At 49.8% G+C, this 22,228-nt stretch overlaps 6 protein-coding genes across 8 annotated transcripts; 3 read left to right on the forward strand and 3 right to left on the reverse strand.

Moving 5' to 3' along the window:
- Nucleotides 1–266: 266 nt before the first annotated feature.
- FOIG_12032 (uncharacterized protein) lies at nucleotides 267–4,350 on the reverse strand. The gene is made up of 2 exons (XM_031212749.1): nucleotides 3,202–4,350; nucleotides 267–3,148 (listed from the first exon to the last, which is right to left on the reverse strand). The coding sequence occupies exons 1-2, from the start codon at nucleotides 3,500–3,502 to the stop codon at nucleotides 645–647; spliced, it is 2,805 nt and encodes a 934-aa protein (XP_031057627.1). The 5' UTR covers nucleotides 3,503–4,350; the 3' UTR covers nucleotides 267–644.
- A 2,241-nt stretch (nucleotides 4,351–6,591) lies between these two features.
- On the forward strand, nucleotides 6,592–9,822 carry FOIG_12033 (sulfate adenylyltransferase). Of its 2 annotated transcripts, XM_031212750.1 has the most exons (5): nucleotides 6,592–7,217; nucleotides 7,391–7,418; nucleotides 7,478–7,660; nucleotides 7,721–7,869; nucleotides 7,920–9,822. In XM_031212750.1, the coding sequence occupies exons 1-5, from the start codon at nucleotides 7,049–7,051 to the stop codon at nucleotides 9,113–9,115; spliced, it is 1,725 nt and encodes a 574-aa protein (XP_031057628.1). In that variant the 5' UTR covers nucleotides 6,592–7,048; the 3' UTR covers nucleotides 9,116–9,822. The 2 variants fall into 2 exon arrangements, with proteins under 2 accessions (XP_031057628.1, XP_031057629.1); XM_031212751.1 differs by having other exon boundaries at nucleotides 6,592–7,418.
- Nucleotides 9,823–10,164: 342 nt separating this feature from the next.
- FOIG_12034 (uncharacterized protein) lies at nucleotides 10,165–14,413 on the forward strand (the record flags this gene model as incomplete). Of its 2 annotated transcripts, XM_031212753.1 has the most annotated exons (2): nucleotides 10,970–11,925; nucleotides 11,980–14,413. In XM_031212753.1, 2 exons carry the CDS (start codon nucleotides 10,970–10,972, stop codon nucleotides 13,721–13,723), a joined length of 2,700 nt encoding a protein of 899 aa, XP_031057631.1. In that variant the 3' UTR covers nucleotides 13,724–14,413. The 2 variants fall into 2 exon arrangements, with proteins under 2 accessions (XP_031057630.1, XP_031057631.1); XM_031212752.1 differs by having other exon boundaries at nucleotides 10,165–14,413.
- On the reverse strand, nucleotides 14,354–17,313 carry FOIG_12035 (uncharacterized protein). Its single transcript, XM_031212754.1, has 3 exons — nucleotides 16,038–17,313; nucleotides 15,109–15,982; nucleotides 14,354–15,053 (listed from the first exon to the last, which is right to left on the reverse strand). Exons 1-3 carry the CDS (start codon nucleotides 16,836–16,838, stop codon nucleotides 14,983–14,985), a joined length of 1,746 nt encoding a protein of 581 aa, XP_031057632.1. The 5' UTR covers nucleotides 16,839–17,313; the 3' UTR covers nucleotides 14,354–14,982.
- Nucleotides 17,314–18,708: 1,395 nt separating this feature from the next.
- FOIG_12036 (uncharacterized protein) lies at nucleotides 18,709–22,107 on the forward strand. Its single transcript, XM_031212755.1, has 5 exons — nucleotides 18,709–19,238; nucleotides 19,294–19,416; nucleotides 19,476–19,807; nucleotides 19,857–20,976; nucleotides 21,023–22,107. Exons 1-5 carry the CDS (start codon nucleotides 19,040–19,042, stop codon nucleotides 21,184–21,186), a joined length of 1,938 nt encoding a protein of 645 aa, XP_031057633.1. The 5' UTR covers nucleotides 18,709–19,039; the 3' UTR covers nucleotides 21,187–22,107.
- FOIG_12037 (protein transporter Sec61 subunit gamma) lies at nucleotides 21,022–22,072 on the reverse strand. Its single transcript, XM_031212756.1, has 3 exons — nucleotides 21,752–22,072; nucleotides 21,605–21,691; nucleotides 21,022–21,554 (listed from the first exon to the last, which is right to left on the reverse strand). The coding sequence occupies exons 1-3, from the start codon at nucleotides 21,834–21,836 to the stop codon at nucleotides 21,514–21,516; spliced, it is 213 nt and encodes a 70-aa protein (XP_031057634.1). The 5' UTR covers nucleotides 21,837–22,072; the 3' UTR covers nucleotides 21,022–21,513.
- Nucleotides 22,108–22,228: the final 121 nt, after the last annotated feature.

Raw genomic sequence — 22,228 nt, forward strand, 5'->3', positions numbered from 1 at the left:
TTATTATTGGGTTCGATGACAACGGCCAATTTCTCGTGTTTTAGACATGATTTATTTATTATTAGAGTTAGATGACAATTGTCAAATCTTAGTATTCTAGACACTGAAATGACCGTGCAACACGCCTTGTTTAATGCGATACTTGACCATTGGGTTTTGTGCACTGTAGCACTTTCAAGGGCAAAGTCACGAACCTTGATACATACAAAGGATAATAGTCCGATACGTTGCACGTCAAATCCACATGTGTTGTGCTCTCATGAGGTCATTCCAAGTGCTTGAGTCATAAGTGATGTATTAACTATCTATAATTGTTCTCAATCTGAGGTCCCAAAACCTGAAACTCCAGACATCATTGTTGACTGGTTCCTCTATAGACTTTGTGTTTTCATGTCGCATCTCAATATACTCCAATGGAAATAATTCGCAAGTCGCTTCCTGTGCCAGCAGGAGGACCGAATCATGCTTGATATGTACAAAATGCAAAAGTTGAGACCCAGCAGCCAAGCGTTTGCTGACTGGGTACAAGGGGAATATGGGTAAATGCAAAGCGCCATGTTCATAATGAAATCCAAATGTAAGTAAACGACGATTCCATCTTGCGAGGAATAATCCAGGATTCCCTCAAAAAAAATCCATGGCGACTATGGTTCGGGTTTTGACTTGGCCTCTTCTTCCCGGCCACCCGTCGAGTCTATCTTCTCGAGTGGCTTATCGTCCACCTTTTGAGCTTCATTAATGGGCTCTTCACAGATTGAGCTTTGATCTGCCCAGCTCACAGTCCTCTTTCTTCTCTTTGGCGTAGCAGCATTCTCCTCGATCTTGTCTTGTACGATCGCATCTTTGTCCTCTGGGCTCATGGTATTAACACTCGCCCGAGGAAACTCGGCGGATTCTCGAGTCGGCGTCATTGGTGGCCGACTACCAGAGTATCTCGATGCTTGCATACGCAAGGAGCTAGTTCGCATGCGACTCATTCGAGATGTGTCTCCTCTGTTCATGTCGGCATCCCACTCTGCGAAGTCTTTCGCACTCCACGATGCACGGTGGGTCCGGCCACTTCGAGGCAGACTGTTGACCGAGTGACGACTCGAACCGCCACTGTTTGCCCTGCGTCGGTTGAGTGGATGGGCTGGATGAGACGGGACCTGCGAGTTTGAGCCCTCTACCATTGGGAACACATTGTTCTGGGTATTGCGTCGAACGTTGCTGACACTGAAGATGGACTTGGATAACTCCGCAAGCTCATCCACTTCGTCTTCCTTGGGCTTTGATGTACCTGCTCTATCATCCATGTGTTCGAAATACCTTACTCGCAAATCATCGATTTTATCTGGGAAGTCCTCGCGGTTGCGGGACAGAGACATCCACGTCGATATCATTCCAAGGACGATCAGGACCAAGATGGCTGCGGCAAGGAAACACTGCACCACAAGGATGATCATGCCAATAGCTGTTGCTGCAACGCGGCTGAGGTCGAGGGTTCTCAAGAATGCGATGGAAAGGCCAGTAGTGATGATCTTCGAGATCGATAGTAACCAAATCGCTGCTGTCGTGTTGCGAGATCCTTCAAAGGGCTTGAGTTTGATGATGATGACCAGAGCGACGACTTCAAAGACAAAGAGACCATAGACCTGGGCCAAGGGGCTTGCTCTACCTCCACCAATGAAGCATGCTCGGATAAACTGATATGCCAAGTAGACCGTAAAGAACCACCAGCGAGAGAGTCGGTATCGTGCCGAAAGCCATCCGTAACGCTTGATGTAGGGCTCGTCTTGGTGAACCTTTGGCCTTTCGGGGTCCTTGTCGACAAATTTGATGCGGCGAATAGGCAGACTGGCAAAAAGGCGCGGTTTGTGAGCCTGCTCCTCCTCGCCGATGGAGCTTTCGAGTGTTGTTGCCACAAATGGAATTTTCTTGAGGATCAACCCTTGCTCAAAGCGAAGCGTATCAGACACAACCTCATACTTGCCTTCACGTAGCCTGGATGAGCAAGCATACGCTGTTAGACCAGCAAAGCCCAAGAACATGACGAAAATGACTGCAGCAATAGCAGTCGGGCCTGGCGGAGCGTCAATCGAGAACTGGAACATCGCCAGTGTCATCATGACAAAGAAAGCGATAAAGAGCGTTCGAAGTAGGCCCGCGGCCATGTATCCGACCCAATGTGAACGAAAGAAGTCGAAGCCATCGGACTTGATAAGCTTGAATTTGTGACACAAGTCAAGCACAACCTTGGACGTTGCCACAAATAGAGCCACGGCCGCTAGGACAACAAGGAACCAGATGAGCCCAATGATGAACGCGTCGTTTCGAGGGATGCCGACCACAGACAGTACACCAGGGAAACCAGAATAGTCGCCTGGAAGTGGCATTCCAGGATTTCGAGGCTCGCCAGCCCAGTCATAGTCATATGGGTTGCTAGAGTTGAAATCGTGGCGGCGGGTTAACGAGTGAACAACACTCTCCAGCTGAGGAACAGATCGACTTCGAAGGCTTCTGCCGAAGATCTGCTGCGCAAGACCACCACCGTTGTTGATGGGAACCGACCCTGCAGAGCCAACTTGGCTGGCATTCCCAGAGACACCAGCAAATGGGCTGATGGCATCAATCATGTCAAGGCTTGCAAACATGCCAGCGGTCCACGCAAAGTTACTCCACCAGGCAGGAAGCAGGGCAGGCCAGTTGACGGATAGTGCCCCGGAAAAGAAGATTGATTGAAAGGTCTCGAAAATGATCAAAATTGAAAAAGAATGGGCGTAGTGCATTCTTATATGCGGGATCTGAACGCCATAGATGGCTGTCGCATATGAGGCCAATACCGCAAACACGGTGAATGCTCCCAATATTGATCCCACAATCTCTGGCTGTGAAAAGGTCCTTCCGTTACTCATAGTAGCTTGGAAGCAACCAATTTCTGTCTGTGTTGAGTTGGCAAAGATCCGGATGCGCGAGTATCCTTCCAAGTCGGGAATGTTAAGAGCAATCGACGGAATTCCTGCAATGTCATTGGCAGATATTGAAGTCGTAATGTATGCCTCGATGGGTTGACCAGCCTTCAATGGGCAAAGGCTAGTGATGTTTTCCGCGCAAGGGTCGTATGTTTTGTTAAAACGCTCTTCTCCGTATACCTCAATAGAAAGATGCACTAGAATCTGGTTAGACTAATCAAGCAGGGCGTAATAAAGTTTCGCAACATACTCATGACGCTTTCCTGACGAATATTGGTGCTTCCATAGACGTGAAATGACACAGTGAGGTTATCAGAGTAATAAGCCGTGTCGAAACCCGTCACATTGAACAGACTTCCATCATTCAGACAGTCGTCAAAGTCGCCCGTATATAATGATGGTGTCCGACTAACATCGAGACGTTCGTGGAAAACTCCATTGTCGCCAGTTCCGTTGATGTAAGCCTTATCTTGAGCGCATACCGTTGGGATAACGCTCAGGGCGGAGAGAAGGCATGACAATGCTGTGAGAGGTCGTTGTGTCGCGAACATCTTGACGATGAGATGTGGTCAGGGGGTCGGAAGATGCGGAACGCGGGCAAGCCCGCCAGGGCGGTCTTTACGATATCGTCGTCAATCTCTTTGGGATCGAATATTATCTTAGTCCAGAGAAGGGAGTGTGTAACGTTGCCGATGAGTTTGGTGGTGGAAATTTGGTCGATTCGGGTATGTAGATCAGGAACTGCAGGTCTCAGATAGGAAGTTGACGTTTTTGAGCAATACTTCGACAATTTCGCATGCGGCTATAACGGCGTAAAGGGGTTTCGTCGCAGAAACGTAAACGAAGGGTTATCGATGATCGAGCATACGGGGGTTGTTCTGGGCAGAGGAGGGAGAAGGAGCCAAGTTACTCGCGGGAGATTAAAGCTTGGTGTTCTTTGTGCCAATGCAAAATCTCGTGTTTGTTTGACGTAGGTGCAACCCCAAGACTTTTGAGAGACACAACAGTGGCGCAGCGGCCGGGAGAAGCCACTAAAGATCGGCAACCTTGCGACGGACGGGAATTTAAGGTTGGCGTGATGGCAGCTGCAGGGGTTTTAATTAGAGGGAAAAGATTCGAGATTTAATTCGCAACAGGCGAAGAATGCGAGGTGTTGGGTTTGAGAGACAGAGATTATTCTGCTCGAGTCAAAAAAGAGAGATAACCACAAATTGAGACTAGAGCAAGCATTGAATCTTGGTAATGTACGGAAACAGGGAAGGTTGGGATTAGATCTTGGAGAAGTCTGATCCAACCACATTTTCTGGGCATGCACTAAATTTGGCGTGAGCAGTAGCGAGAATACTTTCAATTTACCGGACCGCGCTTATCGTTTTTCGGTATCTACTTCTATCACGACATGTTCTAGACCAACCAACCCCAGACAAAAGTCCTTCTCTTGATAGATTATCTCTACTCCGTACAAAAGGGTAGGTAGCGTGCAAGGTAATAAATTCACTCAAAACGCTGCAATCTACTCACACCGAAACTTCGTTCTGAGTACTCACTACACGACTCAGTCAGTATAGCAAGGTTTTGCTCGCTCTCACCGGCTTCTGGCGTCATTATCGGGGAGTTGGCTGCTATCGATTGGCCAGCAGCGCTTCTCCAAAACTAAAAATCAAGAGGCGGGGAATTGCCCTTTCCACGTGTCGGGCTTGCAACGATTGCGACTGTTTTCTGCAACTTGGCAGTTCTTGGACTGCTCTTTGATTGGAGAGAACAGTGAAAGCGATGCATCATGAAAACAGCGGCTACAGAGCGTTGCAAACGAAGCGTTCTGTAGTGTCCTCTCCAGAAGTTACCCTAGTCTAGATAATTGACTGGAATCATGTGCCAAGTTGAGACAATCTGGCAAGTTGTCTTTCATTCCAAGCAAGCGAGCTCTCCAAGTCGCGGATAACATTTCTACGATGCTGGATATTGGTATTGTCCATCAACAATGCTAGGACATTAGTTTTCATGGTGTACGATTAGCAGAAGAGCAGCTTCAGAACGGGCATGTCTGCGTTATATATAACCAGCTTTCGGACCGTCGGTCGCAGCTTTGACCTAAGCAATGACTCTTGGCTTCCTCATCCACCTTGAGGTGCCGTCAAGATGCGGGTGGGTGAATGGGGCTAGATCGTGGGATTGGGTCTTGGCGGACGATTGCGACTGAATGCCACAAAATGAGGCAAGCTTGTCAGCTGCCGCCTTTCTCCAGTATCCTCAGTGTGTACAATCTGATATACAGTATCAAAACAAGTATTCTAAGCTCATTTCAGGTCACCAAGGGTGTTGCCAAGAACAGACTATGTATGCTTATCTTGAGGGAGAACTCAATTGAAGAGAACTCATTCAACAAATGAGAGCAACCTCACATCCAAAAAGGACCATCCCACAGATTTTTACAGGGCTTCAAAGGGTACCTTGTGAAGCTGGGTATGTTGTCCAGTCATACCTCTACTAGCCTGTTATCGTAGACTCTTGGGTCATGACCACATCTCAGAGAAGACGAGTGAGCCTAATGGAAATTTTTAATGTTTGTCCTGCGTGAGAAAAGAATTCGATCTCCAAATTAAAGATATTTACTTCCGCGTGGCCTTGCCGATCAGCCAACCCTCCAAAAGTGTCGTATCAACGTCACATAATTGCGTGATTACTAAGATAGGATCTCTGATCCATCATGACTGAGGGGAAGTGAAAAAAGGCGTGCTTCGTCTTTTCCCCATTTGTCGGGCGATCGCCCGACAACCGCCCGGTGGGAAATTGAATAAATACGCCCCAGCAACCGTATAGATGCAAGGCTAAGGAGGATCACGATCGGAGAAGTAATTGTATTCTGGCGTTGATGAAAAGGTATCATGTTTAAGATACTTTGAACTCAAGTATCCTCATGACAAGACAAGTCAGCTTGAACAAGATATCCCATAGAGAACACATCTTATAAAGCCTCGACAAGCCACGGTTCTTCATGGAAGCAAGCTATTAGTGGATATAGATGCATACCGTATGTTACATGTGGATGAATGGGTGGTCAATTGGTCATGGCATGGAACATGTCCGTTGAATCTATTTCGTTTACCCTTGCGCTCAAGATGGATACTGAAGCTTAGACAGGGGGTTAAAGAGGGACCCTACTGCAGCTGTAGCAGCGCTTGAAGAATTTCCTTGCCGCTTCCAAGGTACCAGGAGCTGAATTGGTCGTGAGAGATTCGAATAGGAAACTGATAATCCATGTTGTGCATCTCGTTCCGCTTTGTAATCGCATTTTGATGTGTTGCGAGTTCCGAGCATAGACATTTCTTCAGCGTGTAAGCCGCAACATCAACACCTGTATCTCAACCCACTGCAGCTGTAACAACTGCAATAGCCTCCTCGGAAACCGTGGAGATTCCTCAAGTTTCTCATCATGATGCCCCCCATGCCCTCCAACGCCGCCGAGAGCGATGCTCCGACGGCCTAGTGCCGCCTTGTCCGGTCATGTCGTCTCTGATTGGTCTTCTGGGTCGTCGGCGGCATGTATAAGCCTCAAGCTCCGAGCACGTCATTGAGAGCTAAAACCACGACCCCATTGTTTTTTCCTCTTTTCGAGGGCGAGGATACGTTCAGAAGATGAGGATTGGGTGCATTGGCCGATTTCGTCCGTTTTGCCCATGGAAACGCAATTTTTTCTCCCCTTACTCGCTACATCATACACCCCCCCCCTCCGGTCCAATTGACCCCAGTAATGAAGGACGGGGAGAGGGGACTAATCATGACAGGGTGGATGTGGTAGTCGTACTCTCGTAGTGGATGGGCTTAAAGATCGAGGTACTTTTCTATATCCCGCTGGCTAGTCGATTTAAAATCAAAGCACATCCTTCTCTCCTACTATCCATTCTCATTCTTCTCGTCCTCTGTTTCTGGTCTGTTCGTCGTTGTCTTTCTCCGAGTAACACCTGTGCAATCGTTGACCCCCACGATTGCGTGCTCCAACTTCTGTTTTCTTTTACAAAACCCCGAGAAACGACTCGGTTTTTGACATTCTCCTTCATCCTCCTCCCTCCTCAACACCACAAAAACTTCACATCACAATGGCCAACACTCCTCACGGTGGTGTCCTTAAGGACCTCTTCGCTCGCGATCTGCCTCGCCAGGCCGAGCTCGAGGCTGAGTCTCAGAAGCTCCCTGCTCTTACTCTCAGCGAGCGACACCTTTGCGATCTTGAGCTGATCCTCAACGGTGGCTTCTCTCCTCTCGAAGGTATGCGCCTCTTGTTTTATTCGAGAAGGTCTTTTGCTTCCCCCGCCGTGATGATGGGGGGGGGTTGACTTCGGTGCCCCGCCCCCGCATCTTCCGGCTCCGGCGGGCGCTTTGCGACGGCGGCGATTCTATCATGAGTGAGAAAGAATAGCGATTGACTGGTTGTTTTATAGGTTTCTTGACTGAGAAGGACTACAATGGGTAAGTTGAATTGTACAATCACTCAATTGCTTTGTCGATGAGCTAACAGAGTCTTGTAGCGTCGTTGAGAACAACCGTCTCGCTGACGGCGCCCTCTTCTCCATGCCTATCAACCTCGATGTTGACCAGGCCCAGATCGACCAGCTCGGTATCAAGGCTGGTGCTCGCATCACTCTCCGCGATTTCCGTGACGACCGAAACCTTGCTATCCTGACTGTCGAGGATGTCTACCGACCTGACAAGTACGTGATCATGGCGACTCTCACTTCCATGGGGCATTGGTGCTAATATGGACACAACAGGGTCAACGAGGCCAAGAAGGTCTTCGGCAGCGACGATGACACTCACCCCGGTGTCAAGTACCTCTTTGACACCGCTAAGGAGTTCTACATTGGTGGTAAGCTTGAGGCTATTAACCGTCTCGAGCACTACGATTTCCTCGACCTCCGATGTAAGTCACTGTGGGCAACTGAGACGCAACATGAGACTAATAACCACCAGTCACTCCCTCTGAGCTCCGCGCTCACTTCAACAAGCTCGGCTGGCAAAAGGTCGTCGCTTTCCAGACCCGAAACCCCATGCACCGAGCTCACCGTGAGTTGACGGTCCGCGCCGCCCGCTCCCAGCAGGCCAACGTCCTGATCCAGCCCGTCGTCGGTCTCACCAAGCCCGGTGACATTGACCACTTCACCCGTGTCCGTGTCTACAAGGCTCTCCTGCCCCGATACCCCAACGGCATGGCTGCCCTCGCTCTTCTGCCCCTCGCCATGCGAATGGGTGGTCCCCGTGAGGCTCTCTGGCACGCCATTATCCGAAAGAACCACGGTGCTACCCATTTCATCGTTGGCCGTGACCACGCCGGTCCTGGTAAGAACAAGCAGGGCAAGGACCACTACGGTCCTTATGATGCTCAGGTCCTCGTCCAGGAGCACCAGGAGGAGCTTGGTATCAAGATGGTCGAGTTCCAGGCCATGATCTACCTCCCCGACTCCGACGAGTACCTCCCCATCAACGAGATCCCCGAGGGCACTCGCACCCTCAACATCTCCGGTACTGAGCTCCGACACCGTCTCCGAACCGGCAAGGAGATCCCCGAGTGGTTCTCCTACCCCGAGGTCGTTAAGGTTCTTCGCGAGGAGAACCCTCTCCCTGCCGAGAAGGGTTTCACTGTCTTCATGACTGGCTACCAGAACAGCGGAAAGGACCAGATCGCTCGTGCTCTTCAGGCTACACTCAACCAGGGTGGTGGTCGCCCCGTGTCCATGCTTCTCGGTGAGAACGTGCGACACGAGCTCTCTCCTGAGCTTGGCTTCACCCGCAAGGACCGTGACCTCAACATCCAGCGCATTGCCTTTGTTGCCTCTGAGCTGACCAAGGCTGGTGCCGCTGTCATCGCCGCTCCTATTGCTCCTTTCGAGGAGGCTCGTAAGGCTGCCCGCGACCTCGTTGAGAAGTCCGGACCCTTCTTCCTTGTCCACGTTGCTACTCCTCTCGAGTTCTGTGAGAAGACTGACCGCAAGGGTGTCTACGCTGCTGCTCGCCGTGGTGATATCAAGAACTTCACCGGTGTCGATGACCCCTATGAGGCCCCTGCCAAGCCCGACCTCGTTGTTGACCTCGAGAAGCAGAACGTCCGATCCATTGTGCACCAGATTGTCCTGCTCCTCGAGAGCAACGGTCTCCTTGACCGCCTGTAAATGATGATTTTGGAGGAATTATCTCGGGATACAGCCGAGGGAGATACCCGCAAGCTACAACTACCTACGGCTTCAATGCGCATGGGTGGCGTGGCTAAAAGCAGCGTCACGGTATGAACATTTATTATACCGCTCGCTCTACGAAAATTTGCAAATAATAGCGCAAGTGATAAACGGAATTGGCGTTAATTTGAATGAGACGGATGGTGAAAAGAAGCGCGAACGTGGTGAATTAATTACACAACGTTCCTGGATCAATTACGACGAAGATGTACCGGCATAGATTAGGATCGATACAATGAAGATCATGATGAAACTATTTTCAGAAGCGAGCATATGCAAGTGATACGTGGGCTGCGTACTCGGCGGCCTATCACGAATGATAGTGTGACGCTTGTCAGTTGTGTTAGGCTGTGAATGGATGTTGCAGGAACCCGTGACAGTTTGAGCGCTTAATCAATCGTTGGTTGAAGGATTGGGCAGCACCGCTAAGAATTGAGTGAGAATATGGGCCGTTAAGATGGAGATTGATGCGTGGCAGCTGTGGATGGAGATGAGATATTATTTCTGAGTCATGTGAATTTAGTCTAGCAAAGGCACCGTTTTGCATTATTCAAGGAATGATATTAACGCAAAGGCCTCTGTCACACATTCTCATGTTCTAAATATGGCTTCCATATGCTTCTACCAGGGGGTGACAGGCGGTTAAGATGTTGAAGGTGGTTGGTCGTCATTCACTCTGTGCCCAGCCTCCAACGTCGCATCTACAGCACTCCCCTGTAAATCTCTTTTAATGGGTGTGGCCGTGCTCGGCTTCGGTTTTGTTCAACAAAGTTGGGCTCCACAGCAGAATTTGGGGAACGGCCCTTGGGGGAGGTAAGAAAACTGAAGACCTCAATCCCAGGCGACAGAAATACTTAGGCAAGGTTGCCATGGATTTAATCACCCTTTTGACCGAATGTTTTTGACATGTCAGTTAAAGGTCAGAAGTTTTCTTGCTCCCCAAGGGCCGGGCCACGGGAGACGGGATAAACGGGAGCTTCCATGATCGGGCTGTGTAGAGTGAAGATTGCGTATGCGTTTGTGTGTTTGTGGTGGCTCTGTCAATGACGAGAAATTGAAATTGGTGGTGATTTGCTTGTGGTTTTTACTGGTTTTGGTGTCGAAGCCTCTACAGGTTGACATCATTTGTAAGATCCCTACTTTACAGTTTCAGTTGATCACCGCCGTTGAATTTACTCCCCAGCGAAAGTCCAAGCTTTCCGATCCCCTATTAACGAGTTTTTAAATCGCAGGCTGGGGAGCTAATAAGCGACTCTAAATCAGGAAGCATTGAGTTAAATCACCCGCATCTGATTACAGCCGTGCTTCTGACGGTGAGAAGCAGGGCGAAGGAAAGGAATGAACCAAAGTGAATGTCTTGAGGGTCTTTCTGTCCTGCCTTAGTGCCTGATTCTTTCTCCCGGAACCTGACCTGAGACCTGGGCTGCAGGGAATGAACCAACCAAGCCGAGCCTGACACTGCGCTTAGCTTGCTTCCATTCAATGCGCCTCACCTCACACACTTCTACAGCCAGTACAACCATCCCCTCTTCACGACTCTCCGTTGCTTTGCTGTAACCAAACTCGCCCAACATTACCACCATTCTCACTTTGACAGCCTGAATCTCACTTTGCCTGATCCTCGCTTTTTTCCTTGTCATACCGCGATATCATTATCGACTCCTCCTTGCGCCCACTATTCTTGACCGCTTTCTTGAACTGAACACCCTTGGAATTATCGACGACAACCACGAATAACCACGAAATCACTATCCGCCATACGATACTCTTACCACATCTCCATGGTCCACCATGTCCTCCAAGGACCACGACCTCGAGGTCCCAGCCGATGAGCGGCCGCGCGAAAAGCCAAGACGCTCCAAATCCGAACGAAAGGATCACAAAGATCGCGACCGAGATCATGATCGGGAAAAGCATAAGGACCCCGACCGCGAGCGTCGCCGACATCGCACCTCACGATCTTCTAGAAGCAAGCTCAGTGAGGTGAGCGACAACGTTTCTCACACATCTAGTCGCCGTCACCGTCACCGTAGGGAAAGGGACAGTGACGAGCACACCCACCGTCATCACCGCGCAGCTTCGACCAGTGACTTGGCTAGCTCAGACATGGCCAGGACGTCAACAGCTGCTACCTCTATACTTTCTGATCGCATCTCAATGCCTTACCCGTCTTTCAGCAAGGCACACAGTAAGGAGGCCATCGTTAGTCGCGACTCCCTGTCTCTCCCTCGCCAACGTAGTCCCAAACCGTCTACTCCTGAACCTACAGATGCTCCAATCACTGAAGATTCGAGATCCCGCAAGGGTTCTGACAGCGGCAAGCCAGATGTGCCGCTCAGTCCACCCCGAACTGATCTGGATGCGGACAAAACAGCAGTGAACGAGGAAACACCAGAGGATCCAGCCAAAGAAGAATATCCAAAAGAGGAAGCCCCCGAAAATGAAACGCCAAAGGTTGAGACACCTAGAGAGGAAACCCCAAGGATCCGAACGCCTACAGAAGAACTCCCAGCATCCGAGGCTGGTCTCGAACAGCCAAAGTCAAGAGTGTCAAGTCTATCTTGCTCGGTATCACGAAACGAGGAGCGCTCCCGTGTGAGTCGTCGGTCCGGAGTCTCAAGCCAAGCTACCTACGTCAAGTCTTCATCGCGCCGCTCTGGCGACAAGATTCGCCGTTCTGATTCTCGGGCATCTAGTTCTTCTCATCGCTCTATCCACCGAACATCATCTACTCGAAGTCACAGAAGGTATGATGTCGATGGAGCATCTTCTCCTTCAAGCGCTCAGGATTCATCTCCCAGGACACCAACCCAGGCCCCATTCCCTCATGGATACCCGGATGCCAAGCCTGAGACTCCCTCAGTCATCGACGTCCAAGACGTCGATTCAAATCTGCATTCGAAGACAGCAACACCTGCGTCTACTTTTGGTGCTGCTCCTCCGCCTCCACCACCTCCTCCCCCTCCTGCCCTCGATGTTCACGATATGCCGCGAGTCGACTATTTGCTCCAGAACGGTGGCCTGGCTTATACAGCCCCTAAGAACTTCCTTTCTGTTTTACCCCGTCAGAATGGGAACCGACCTTCAAACCCTCCTCTAGTCGGTACAGACACCCTGTTTGCTCCCTTCCATAATCTATTAGACCAGTACAACACAGTACTCAGCAAGCAGGGTTCTATTGCTGTCGCTACTGGGCACCGTTCTGTTGCTCGCAGGCTGTTGGACCGCCTCGAAAACGTCTTTTCTCGCGACCTGCCTCCTCATGGTTGCACTTGCATCATGTGCGATAACCCTCATGAAATTCACGATGGTCTCAACTGGGGTGATGTGTTAGAGTGGGTGAGCGGTCGAATTGACCTCCCGCAGTGGCCGCCCTTTGATCTTGCCGAAGTTGGCACCAAAGCTGCTGAAATCTCCGGCGACAGGCCTCCTCGACCTCAGTCGCCTGTCCAGCTGGACCCTGATATTGCGGAGGAGTTTAGGGAGCACTATCTCCGTCAGTCGAAGAAAGTTCGCTCTGCTGTCGACCGATGGCTATCCAACACTGGAGAAACACCAGTGCCACCTCCCCAAGATGTCGACGACGAGACATTGTCCTTTGCTATTCTCACAAACCTTGACCCCGAGGACCGCCCTTACTTTAACGCGATCATGACCGGCTCGAAGGAGCTGAAGTCGTCAGTTCGTGCTCCTACACCTGGACATCGACCACGAACAGATTTTCTCATTAAGACCGGCCTGGCCCTGCAGCGGCTATACAGATTGCAGCAAGTGCCACGAGACGCTGAATCGGCCACGTATCTGGTTAAGAACCCGCATACGCATGATCTCCTCGTTGCACTTTCCAACATCAACAATTCAGAGTGGGAGATTCTCATTTCTGGTCGCTTCGACGGCTTCCTCTGGTCAGGAGCTGACGATGATGTGTCACAAACTCCTCACAATGAATCGCGCGGCCCGACCCCCGCTAGTGCCTATTACAATACACGAACGATGAGCCCTGGACCTCGAGCTTCATCGTCGTTCAGTTCGAGAAACACGACTCCTTTTTCGGTCTACTCACGAGGTACAACACCAGCCTCATTCGTCAGTGTCAACACTACAGGAATGCCCGGAAGTCGACAGGCCGTCTCGAACGATGAGGAGATGGAAATGGCAGCCATTGCAGAAATTGAACGAGAGATCTATAAGGGAATGGAGACTCTGGAGGATGCCTTCGAGAAGTTGCACAAGAAGGCCGAAGTTGTCCGGAATGCACTACGCCAGCGAGGAGCTGCTTTGATGCAGAACTTGCAGAACCGCCGTCGTATTGACGTGCTTTCCGGCCCCAACTCTGGAAACTCCCAAGCTTCGGGCTATGAGCGCCCGGCTTGGGCTGGCGAAAGCGATCGTGATCCGGGAAGTGACGATGATTGGGCATTTGATGATGTCGACATCATGCCTGATGATTCGGCCAGTAACATCAGTAGTTCACGACACCGACGACCTAAGAGGCGTACGGAGCGACGAACACCAGCCCCGATCAACGAAGAGGATGAGGATTGAGCGTCAGACTACGATACCCAGAACTCCATGGCATGATGGGGGAGGATTATACGAATGACGACAGAAACGTTTGAAGGAAGCGCATCTTTTCCAGTATAGAGATCTCAAAAACCAGTCCAATGTCTATTGTCACGAGAATTTGTTTGATTCACCAACGATTTGTGAGAGCACCTCAAGATGTTTGAGATTGACTGTCAGATACCACACATGTATTCCCAACGTTGAAAAATGGGGACTACGCTATACCTCGAAGGTGGTTGAGGAGGTTTATTTTTGCTTTGCTTTTATTCATTCTTGCTCTGTTGTTTTTACTGCCTTGTTCTACGGTGGGAAAAGAAAGACCGCAAAGGTCTATCATGGAGAAAATGAAACGTCAATCACTGATGGTGACGAACTTGTCAAAGTTTGTTCAGAGCTGGGGTTTTCTGGCCCAGATCTGAGGTAGTTGTCGGATCCTTGTTCAATTGTTGGTGGATGTGTCAATAGAAAGGGAGAGGTCTTGAGCTTGAAGGATGCTTGGGTCCGGTCATTGATCAGGGACAGATGATAGAAGGATATACCTCTGGCAGATTTAATGAATGATGGGTGGAATAAATGACCTGCTCCTTTTCAAGATCATTCCTGAAGTGACTTGATAACGATGACTCCATGGAAGCCTCTATGCTAATGTGCGTGACGTTTACACGAGAAACAGTATTTCTTACTCGGACATGTCTTGTGACGCCTCATTGTACATTAATATATCATCACGGCTATACCGAGACAGCTGCTATTTATAGCTAATCGTAGCTCGAATCCATGAATATCATTCACGCTCATTCCTTTCCGTTCCGTACAAAGCTTGAAGCAATTCCTAACATTTCATACAAAGAATGATGAAAAGTCCAATCGATTCTCTCCCTTTTTCACCTCCTTTCCAGTTCCTGCTCCTCCCTTGCGTGTATTTTCTTAGTCTTCATTCCCCTTCCCAATGCTACAAGCCACGCGTCTTGGCAAAGGAGATCAGTGTCCATGTGCACTGAATCGAACATGAGGCTGAGATTGTCTCAGCCACGTAATTATACAAAAGATCTACCCCAGCAGAGTACGCCTGAAAATCTTGGTCCCTTGGTCGCTTGTTCCTATCAGAAAAAAGAGAGAGGCCGTTAAATATTACAACGAGTTAGGCGTCAAGTAGGCAAATGGTCTCAGATGACGATAGGTCCTCAAACCGTGGTCTATTAGCGAGAAAAGAAATTTTGGCATTCGAGAGGGCACCTCTAGCTGTAGAGAGACTCCAGGAGGTAAATGACGCCGAAGATAAGGAAAGCAGTGGCACCGCCCACAGTGACTAAAGAGCGTTAGCTCGTTTGGTTGAAGAAGAGAATTATAGACTGTTGACTTACCAACTTTCAGGCTGACTCGGCCGGCAATAGCCCGACCACCAATAACAGCAACACCAGTGCAGATGGCATGGCCGCACGTAGCACCCAAGGTCACCCACCAGTAATCCTGACCGGCTGCCATAGCAATAGTAGCAATTTGACTTCGATCACCCCACTCGCCGAGGAAGGTCATGATGAAGGTCTGAACCCAAGCAGGGCTAAGCAACAGAGAGCATAGGTTGGTAGCACCCTGAACAATGCTGGCAACAGCACCTGAGCCCGAGCGAGCATCTCGTACAGGTGACTGAGAAGGCGATCGAGGAGGAGACATTAGACGGTTGCTGGGCCGAGACCTGCGGCCATTGCCATTCATACCCATCTCAAGAGTGTAAGCAGACACAGAGTCGCCTCGCTTTCGGCCCATCTCCTTTTCCTTTTCAGCAAGCTCTTGTTCAACCTCGTGCATCTCAGCAGAGACACCCTCGTTAGGGTCCATCTGCATACCCTCTCGCATCAGCTTCGCACCAAAAACGAAGAAGAGGCCAGCAGCGAGGAAACTGGTGACACGCTTGGGGATGAGAGTAGGAACAGCATGGCCCAGAACAGCCGAAAGAACCGTCATGACAAGAAGGGCACCAAAAGCGGCTGTGAACACAACCATACGGTCGTGCTTCATAGCCATGAGAGCTGCAACCAAGAACGTCTTGTCACCAACTTCAGAGACCAAAATCATGGTGAAGGACAGCACAAAAGAGTGGAATGGCTGGATAATACTCTCGTCATCATGGTGTCCATCGTGTGTCTTCCCTCGGCTCAGATCGATGGGCTCGGTCTTGGTTGAGTCTTGAACAGGTTTGTTCTGTCCAACGGGTCGGTCGGGAAGATCGGCAGGTTTCTGTATTTAATTGTTAGCTGTATTTACGATACTACAGATGGCGGTCTTTGCTCACCTCCAGTCCCGCAGTGTAGTCATGCTTATCATCATTGCTGATAACAGGCTTTGCAGCTTTGGGCACAACGTCTTCTGCCTTCGCGCTGCCAGTGTCGTCGCCAAGCTCCTTGGCCTTGTCTCCACCAGAAGCACGAATCTTTTCCTCTTCACTGTGTGGCAGAGGAGGCGCCTCCTTAGGTGATGAGGGTTTCCTGAAGGTCTCCTCCCCAGCAAGATCCTCTTCAAGCTTTCGGGCTCTGTACCTCTCGGTCACACCGCCTTCGGTTCCAGTGGTGCCTTCTTGAGCATGGACTCGGTTAGTGTCGAACATGACACCATCATTGGTTTCGGGGATCTTTTCGCCATCTACGACAGTCGGGTCTTCGGGTCGGCCTTTGAGTCCAGGAAGGGAATCCGGGTTGCTGTCGATTTTGGGAGCAGCCTCGGTTCCAGTTTTGGGTTCAGTGCCAGCTCCAGCACCTGCTGGTGCACCCGTTCCAGCTCCAGCTCCAGCTCCGGCCCCCGAGCCAGATCCTGCTGCAGTATCGGAACCAGCATCAAGGGCCACTTCAGGGGTCTTCTTGTGATCATCTATTTCGATAAAGGGTCCGTGATGAGGCTTTCCGTCTCTGCCATCAACAGGGGCATATTTCGTTGGAATATCATGACGCTTGACACCAGCCTGGGGCAGGCCATCGGTCTGTTCTGTAATCGCGGCTCCTGGAGCAGGTAGGTCGGCAATATCATTAGAGGCGAGCGCATTTGCTACGGCAGGGAGGAGGAGAAGGACCAGAGGCGAGTGTGTGGTTCGGATCTTCATGATGGGCAGTTGGGATCGTTATTGTTGAGTTGAAGACAGAGATTCGATCGTCGGGTCGCAAAAGCTGTCAGCGGTCGAGGCCGCGATTCAAAAGGAGAAACAGAGCGTCGAAAAGGATGGTTGATCAGTAAAGTTTGGAGCCGACAACCTTGCGACAATCGAAGTCGCGTGTAACGTAGCGTAGGTAGAATAAACTTTGCGGAGATAGCCCTGATGCTGACTTCAGACAATTACAGACACCAAAGGAATAAGAAAGGGGTCTCCCACAAGGTGATCAACGTGCGGAGCAAAGATCGAGCTACACGTTGACTACTTGAGTTAAAGAGACAAAAAGGGAGCTGCAAGGTTGGAACAGGAATGAAGATGGATGTTTGGATATCGAATTGGGTGATTTGGATTGGTTTGGATTTACATAGGGGCAATCAAATGGAAGATCCGCTCCGTACTCGATACGATGGAGGACGGGAAACTCCTCTCCCTGCTCCGTCCCAACAGCTGCAGCCTTGAACGGGCCTAAAATAATGGCTACAGGGGTGTCACCCTGCTGGAGAAGGACCCTAGGACGTCCAAATTCTGTGGCGACGTGGCCCCAGCCGTGGGGCGCTAAGCCTTATGTTGCCTAGGGGCCAAGTATTTTTACCCAAGCTTCAGGGGCCGAAGTGGCATTTCCATGATGCTAAACAGGGGGTTACTCATTTACAAATCCAAAGAACAACACTATTCATTTATTTGCTGCAAGCAAAAAGCAATTTCCTGATATTAATATCATGAACAACGAGTCTCGTGCTCTCGGTAGGGACTCCTTAGACATTGCGTCCACTCATGAATCGTGGCACCAAAACTGGCACCAAAACTGGCACCAATTCATTCCATCAACTGAATCTTGGGCTGTCGTTGAAACCACAAACACGAGCTGCCAAGCAGCATCGGATGTCGGCAATAATATTCTGGACCTCACAGTTGTTTCTTGGACCATTGACGCAGGGGGAAAGTTCTCAGTTGAATGCGCGGAAGCCCATCGTTTCTCACATTCTTGGCTTACACCACGTTGATATCATGTTTTCCCAATAAGTCTCCATGTCGCTGCTGCATCTCTTAGAGCACCTTGGATCCGCCAATCATGGTTTTAAAGCGAGAAATACTTGCTTAATTGGGGAGTTCATCTTTTCGTGTCCATGATGCTATTGTCAAAGGACCGATTTATCAGCTCAAGCCTAGGTAGGACCAGTCTGGAGAGTCAAGTATCCTAGTCGCTTTGGTAGGGACGCTCTTTGTTGCGATGTCTCTGTGCGGTCGTCACCGATAAACGAGACATGTCAGTTGCGACTTATCAATGTGCACCTCGACTCACTCCCTGTTCAGCCTTTGAAACGCCCTGAACAATTGCGATCGTTTCTGGACTTTTGCAAGAAGCTGGACGTGGCCAGGATGGGCGAGTTGTGTCTTGGAACGCCCAGTGTTCTTCCAAGATAATGGATGAATGAGTCCTGAGCGAAGCTGCACAAAGGCAAATTGTTCCGGGCCAGTTAGGCGCAAGAGTCATATGTCAGATATTCCAGTGAGTTGGTAAGACCTTTTTCTTTCTCTTTTCCTTTTTTGTACCATTTAACATATTGGTCAACTTGCACACTTCTCCGTAGCACGATGATAATGTATGTACCTTAAGTAGGCGGCATCAGATTGTGTCGTGACACTTCCAAATAAAGATTGTTGCAGTTCTGACATTCCACAGTTCTTGTATAGGTACTATCTCAATAATACCATGTGTAACTTATGTATCTTTGCTGATGTGTCCAAATATGCAGTTGATATCAAAACACGACGTTCTTTTAAACTCCAATTTGACAGAATCCGAGTCCAGGGTAGCTTATCGCGGGGCTTATCTTATCTCCGGTTGATGTCGTCACAAGCTCCGGGAGCTCCCCATTCTAAGTTGACTTCACCCAACAGATGCAGTACCTGTCTTGAAGCATCACACTCATCGCATCATTGATAGTTTATTAACCCGCCGTGACCCCCGTGAAGAATTGTATTGCTTGAAGCTCGCATATACCCTGTAGGATAGTTACTTTATCTTTTTCCGACCACACCACTCCTATCTTCACCGTATCGCCCCTCCAAGCTCTCGTGCTTAGCAAGCATTCTTTATCAGCTTTCATCTCGACCTTCACACGATTAACCAGATCTCACCCACTTGAAACATGGCGCCTGGGGAGGGTGAGAGGAGTTCGCGACCGCTCTCAGCGGACCCAAGTGACGAAGAGAACCGTAATGAGAGCACACGTGAATCATCGGAGGGACCGGCTTGGTACTATCAAACGGAAGAAGATGAAGACGAGGATGAGGAAGACCCAGACTACGAGGATGAACCCGACGAAGAAGATGAAGACGATTTTCAAGGTAAGTTCAAACCGTTGCTTGAGTAGTACCAAGTTTCACTAATCGCATCATATAGGTGTTAATGATCGTGACATTGAAATATTGATGGAGAATGGAGGTGATGACGACGACGACGAGGAAGACGAGGACGATATTGAAGGGGTTACTGACACGCAACGACTCGTAAACATTGTACGGAGTAAGTCTCGGCTTTCCAGCGATTATGAAAGACATGACTGACACTGGGGATGAAACTAGCCGGTGCTAGAACAGGACTACTAACACGGAGACAACTCATTGCCTTGATGCAGAGTCCTGATCTTACCAGTGTTTTATTCCAAGACAATCCTGGGGAGGACGCCGAGTTCTTGCATAACTGGCCTTTCAATCGACGTCGAACACCCAAGGACCCGAATCGCTTTCCGAAAGTGCCAAGTGAGCAGGGCATGAAGCTTATGCGATCAGGAGCATTTGGTGCAAATAACTACAACCCCAGAGCAAAGAGGCCACTTGCTGTGAGGATGCTCGAGCGGGAGTTGGCTTTGGGGAATCGCGAAGATCAGATACGAAATAATGCTCTTATCAACCAGGCATGAACCCAGACCTTTCTATCAAGACGATTTGACTGACAGCGTCCAGAGTCTACTACCAAAATCAAGAGCCGAAAAAATTATTCATTTCGATGACCCCGTGTATTCTGGACAGTTTTCGGACGATGGAAACTTCTTTTTCGCCTGCTCTCAAGACTTCAAAGTACGGATGTACGACACTTCCAGCCCATACAATTGGAAGCATTACAAGACAGTCAGCTACCCATGGGGACAATGGACACTCACAGATGCATCATTAAGTCCTGACAACAAATGGCTCGCGTATACTTCAATCCAGACTATGGTCTCCATAGCTCCTACGGATCCAAACGATACTGGAGATCCCTATACACTGGATTTAGATGACGGCCCCCCGCATGGATGGCATGGGCGACGTGGCTTCGGTATCTGGTCTATCAGGTTCTCAGGTGATGGAAGAGAACTGGTGGCTGGAACGAGCGCGGCCTCAATCGTGGTATATGACATCGAGTCTCGAACAGTTCTTCACCACGTTCGCGGCCACTCGGATGATGTCAACGCCGTGTGCTTTGCTGACAAGATGTCACCGCACATCCTTTATTCGGGCTCCGACGATACAACGATCAAGGTCTGGGATCGGCGAAGCATGGGCGATCACCGAGAAGCTGGCGCCTTTGTCGGCCACATCGAAGGCTTGACATACATCGACAGCAAGGGAGATGGACGATATATTCTCAGTAACGGAAAAGACCAGTCAATGAAACTATGGGATATACGAATGGCCATGTCAACCGATCGATACAACGAACTTGATCCGACAGCACATGCAAACACCAGTGGCTTCGATTACCGGGGTGGCATATATGACGACGAGGACTGGGATGTGCACCCCCATGATAATTCGCTTGTGACCTTCCGAGGTCATAAAGTCCTTCGAACTCTTATTCGATGCCACTTTTCACCTCCGACGTCCACCAATTCACGATATGTATACTCGGGCAGCACCGATGGCAAGGTATACATTTGGAATATGGATGCGAGCTTGGCTGGAATCGTAGATGTTAAGAAAGCTACCATGCGCACTCGGCCAATGGACAATCGACACCGCTTCTATCATTTCGATGAACCAGGCAATTGGGGCACTTGTGTCCGCGATGCAAGCTGGCATCCCACTGCCCCTCTCCTTGTTGGTATGTTCCCCCATTTTCACTTGAAAACATTAGCTAACATCAGCAGCGTCTGCTTGGAATGGGTATAACATGGCAAGAGGAACATGCACGCTACATTCGTATAACGACAACGTGGATGATGAAGGAGAACCACCGATGGGCCAGAGTGTCAACCACTTGCTCAAGGAACAACCTGAGCTATATCAGAACTCAACATATGGAGTGCGTTAGATCAAGTTTGCAAGAAACAACATTGGATATATTTTGTACAATTGGTCACCTTAGCCAGCAGTCTTGTAAAGGATACCTCTCAACCCCATGCAAACCGCGCCTTAGACGTGAAAGCACATCCTTCTCATCCTCACGGCGCTCGATCGAATTCCAGCGTAAGAAGTGTGTCGCGTGCCCGCCATAATTTCATTTAACTCCGCCCCAGTGTACGTACTCGCAGCAAGAAAATTGTTGTGATCGCCCTCGCGTCCACCCCCGCCGTGCGGGTTTTTGGATTGTCAAGTCGCCACTATCCATAATCTCTTCATCGCCTGATCGTGTGATCGTTTATGCGCTACCGACGAGAGCGTGGTTGAGGGGAATGTGCACTGAGGACATGTTAGAGAACGTTACACCTGAAGGAAATTGGATATCATACCCAGCTTGACAACGTAGCCAACAGCGCCCATGATGAGGAAACCAACGCCAACAGCCTGGCAGAGTCGTAGGAACTCCTTCTGGTCAGCTGCAGAGTAGTATGTCAGTAGAGGTAAGAGATGTGTGAGTGCGCAATGAGTCGACATACGCTTGGTGCATCGTCGCACGAATTGAACTCCGTCCTTGACGAACTCGGAGGGAACCTCGAGGATCTCTTGAACCTGGTCGGACATATTGTGTGTGTATGTGGAAAAGAAAGGGGAGTTATTAAAATTAGATGCCGCGAAAGAAGAGATGTAGCTTCGTTGAGTAGAAGAAAAGGCAGAGTCGTCGAATTGAGTCGGAGTCGCGAGGGGTTGAAGAAAGGAGAGTTGAAGTTTAAAGGGGACTTCTTTTTGGTGGTGATCCTAGCTAATCTAATGGACAGCACAGCTCTGCTCTCTGGCCTCTCCTCTATTGCGACGACGTGTTAACAATTACCTTACCTAATTTCCAATTGGGGGCAAGGCCAGATTGACTTTGACTCGGGCCGAGAGATGACCCGGGGTCTGGACCTGACTTGCCTGACAGTTACATTTCAGTGGAGCCAGATGGCCTGTGGGGAAGGAAGGTGCTGTGTGCCTGT

Source organism: Fusarium odoratissimum (genome assembly GCF_000260195.1).
Source record: "Fusarium odoratissimum NRRL 54006 unplaced genomic scaffold supercont1.24, whole genome shotgun sequence".
NCBI lineage: Eukaryota > Fungi > Ascomycota > Sordariomycetes > Hypocreales > Nectriaceae > Fusarium > Fusarium odoratissimum.

Bases quoted from the DNA above. Each gene is read 5' to 3' on its own strand.
- FOIG_12032 (XM_031212749.1), bottom strand. From the start codon at position 3,502: ATGTTCGCGACACAACGACCTCTCACAGCATTGTCATGCCTTCTCTCC. The intron at 3,149-3,201 runs GTATGTTGCGAA...ACCAGATTCTAG, and splicing joins TCGTCAGGAAAGCGTCATGA to TGCATCTTTCTATTGAGGTA.
- FOIG_12033 (XM_031212750.1), top strand. From the start codon at position 7,049: ATGGCCAACACTCCTCACGGTGGTGTCCTTAAGGACCTCTTCGCTCGC. The intron at 7,419-7,477 runs GTAAGTTGAATT...AGAGTCTTGTAG, and splicing joins ACTGAGAAGGACTACAATGG to CGTCGTTGAGAACAACCGTC. The intron at 7,661-7,720 runs GTACGTGATCAT...TGGACACAACAG, and splicing joins GATGTCTACCGACCTGACAA to GGTCAACGAGGCCAAGAAGG.
- FOIG_12035 (XM_031212754.1), bottom strand. From the start codon at position 16,838: ATGAAGATCCGAACCACACACTCGCCTCTGGTCCTTCTCCTCCTCCCT. The intron at 15,983-16,037 runs GTGAGCAAAGAC...AATTAAATACAG, and splicing joins ACTACACTGCGGGACTGGAG to AAACCTGCCGATCTTCCCGA. The intron at 15,054-15,108 runs GTAAGTCAACAG...AACGCTCTTTAG, and splicing joins CCGAGTCAGCCTGAAAGTTG to TCACTGTGGGCGGTGCCACT.
- FOIG_12036 (XM_031212755.1), top strand. From the start codon at position 19,040: ATGGCGCCTGGGGAGGGTGAGAGGAGTTCGCGACCGCTCTCAGCGGAC. The intron at 19,239-19,293 runs GTAAGTTCAAAC...CGCATCATATAG, and splicing joins AGATGAAGACGATTTTCAAG to GTGTTAATGATCGTGACATT. The intron at 19,417-19,475 runs GTAAGTCTCGGC...GGATGAAACTAG, and splicing joins ACTCGTAAACATTGTACGGA to CCGGTGCTAGAACAGGACTA.
- FOIG_12037 (XM_031212756.1), bottom strand. From the start codon at position 21,836: ATGTCCGACCAGGTTCAAGAGATCCTCGAGGTTCCCTCCGAGTTCGTC. The intron at 21,692-21,751 runs GTATGTCGACTC...ACTACTCTGCAG, and splicing joins CGTGCGACGATGCACCAAGC to CTGACCAGAAGGAGTTCCTA. The intron at 21,555-21,604 runs GTATGATATCCA...ACATGTCCTCAG, and splicing joins TGGCTACGTTGTCAAGCTGG to TGCACATTCCCCTCAACCAC.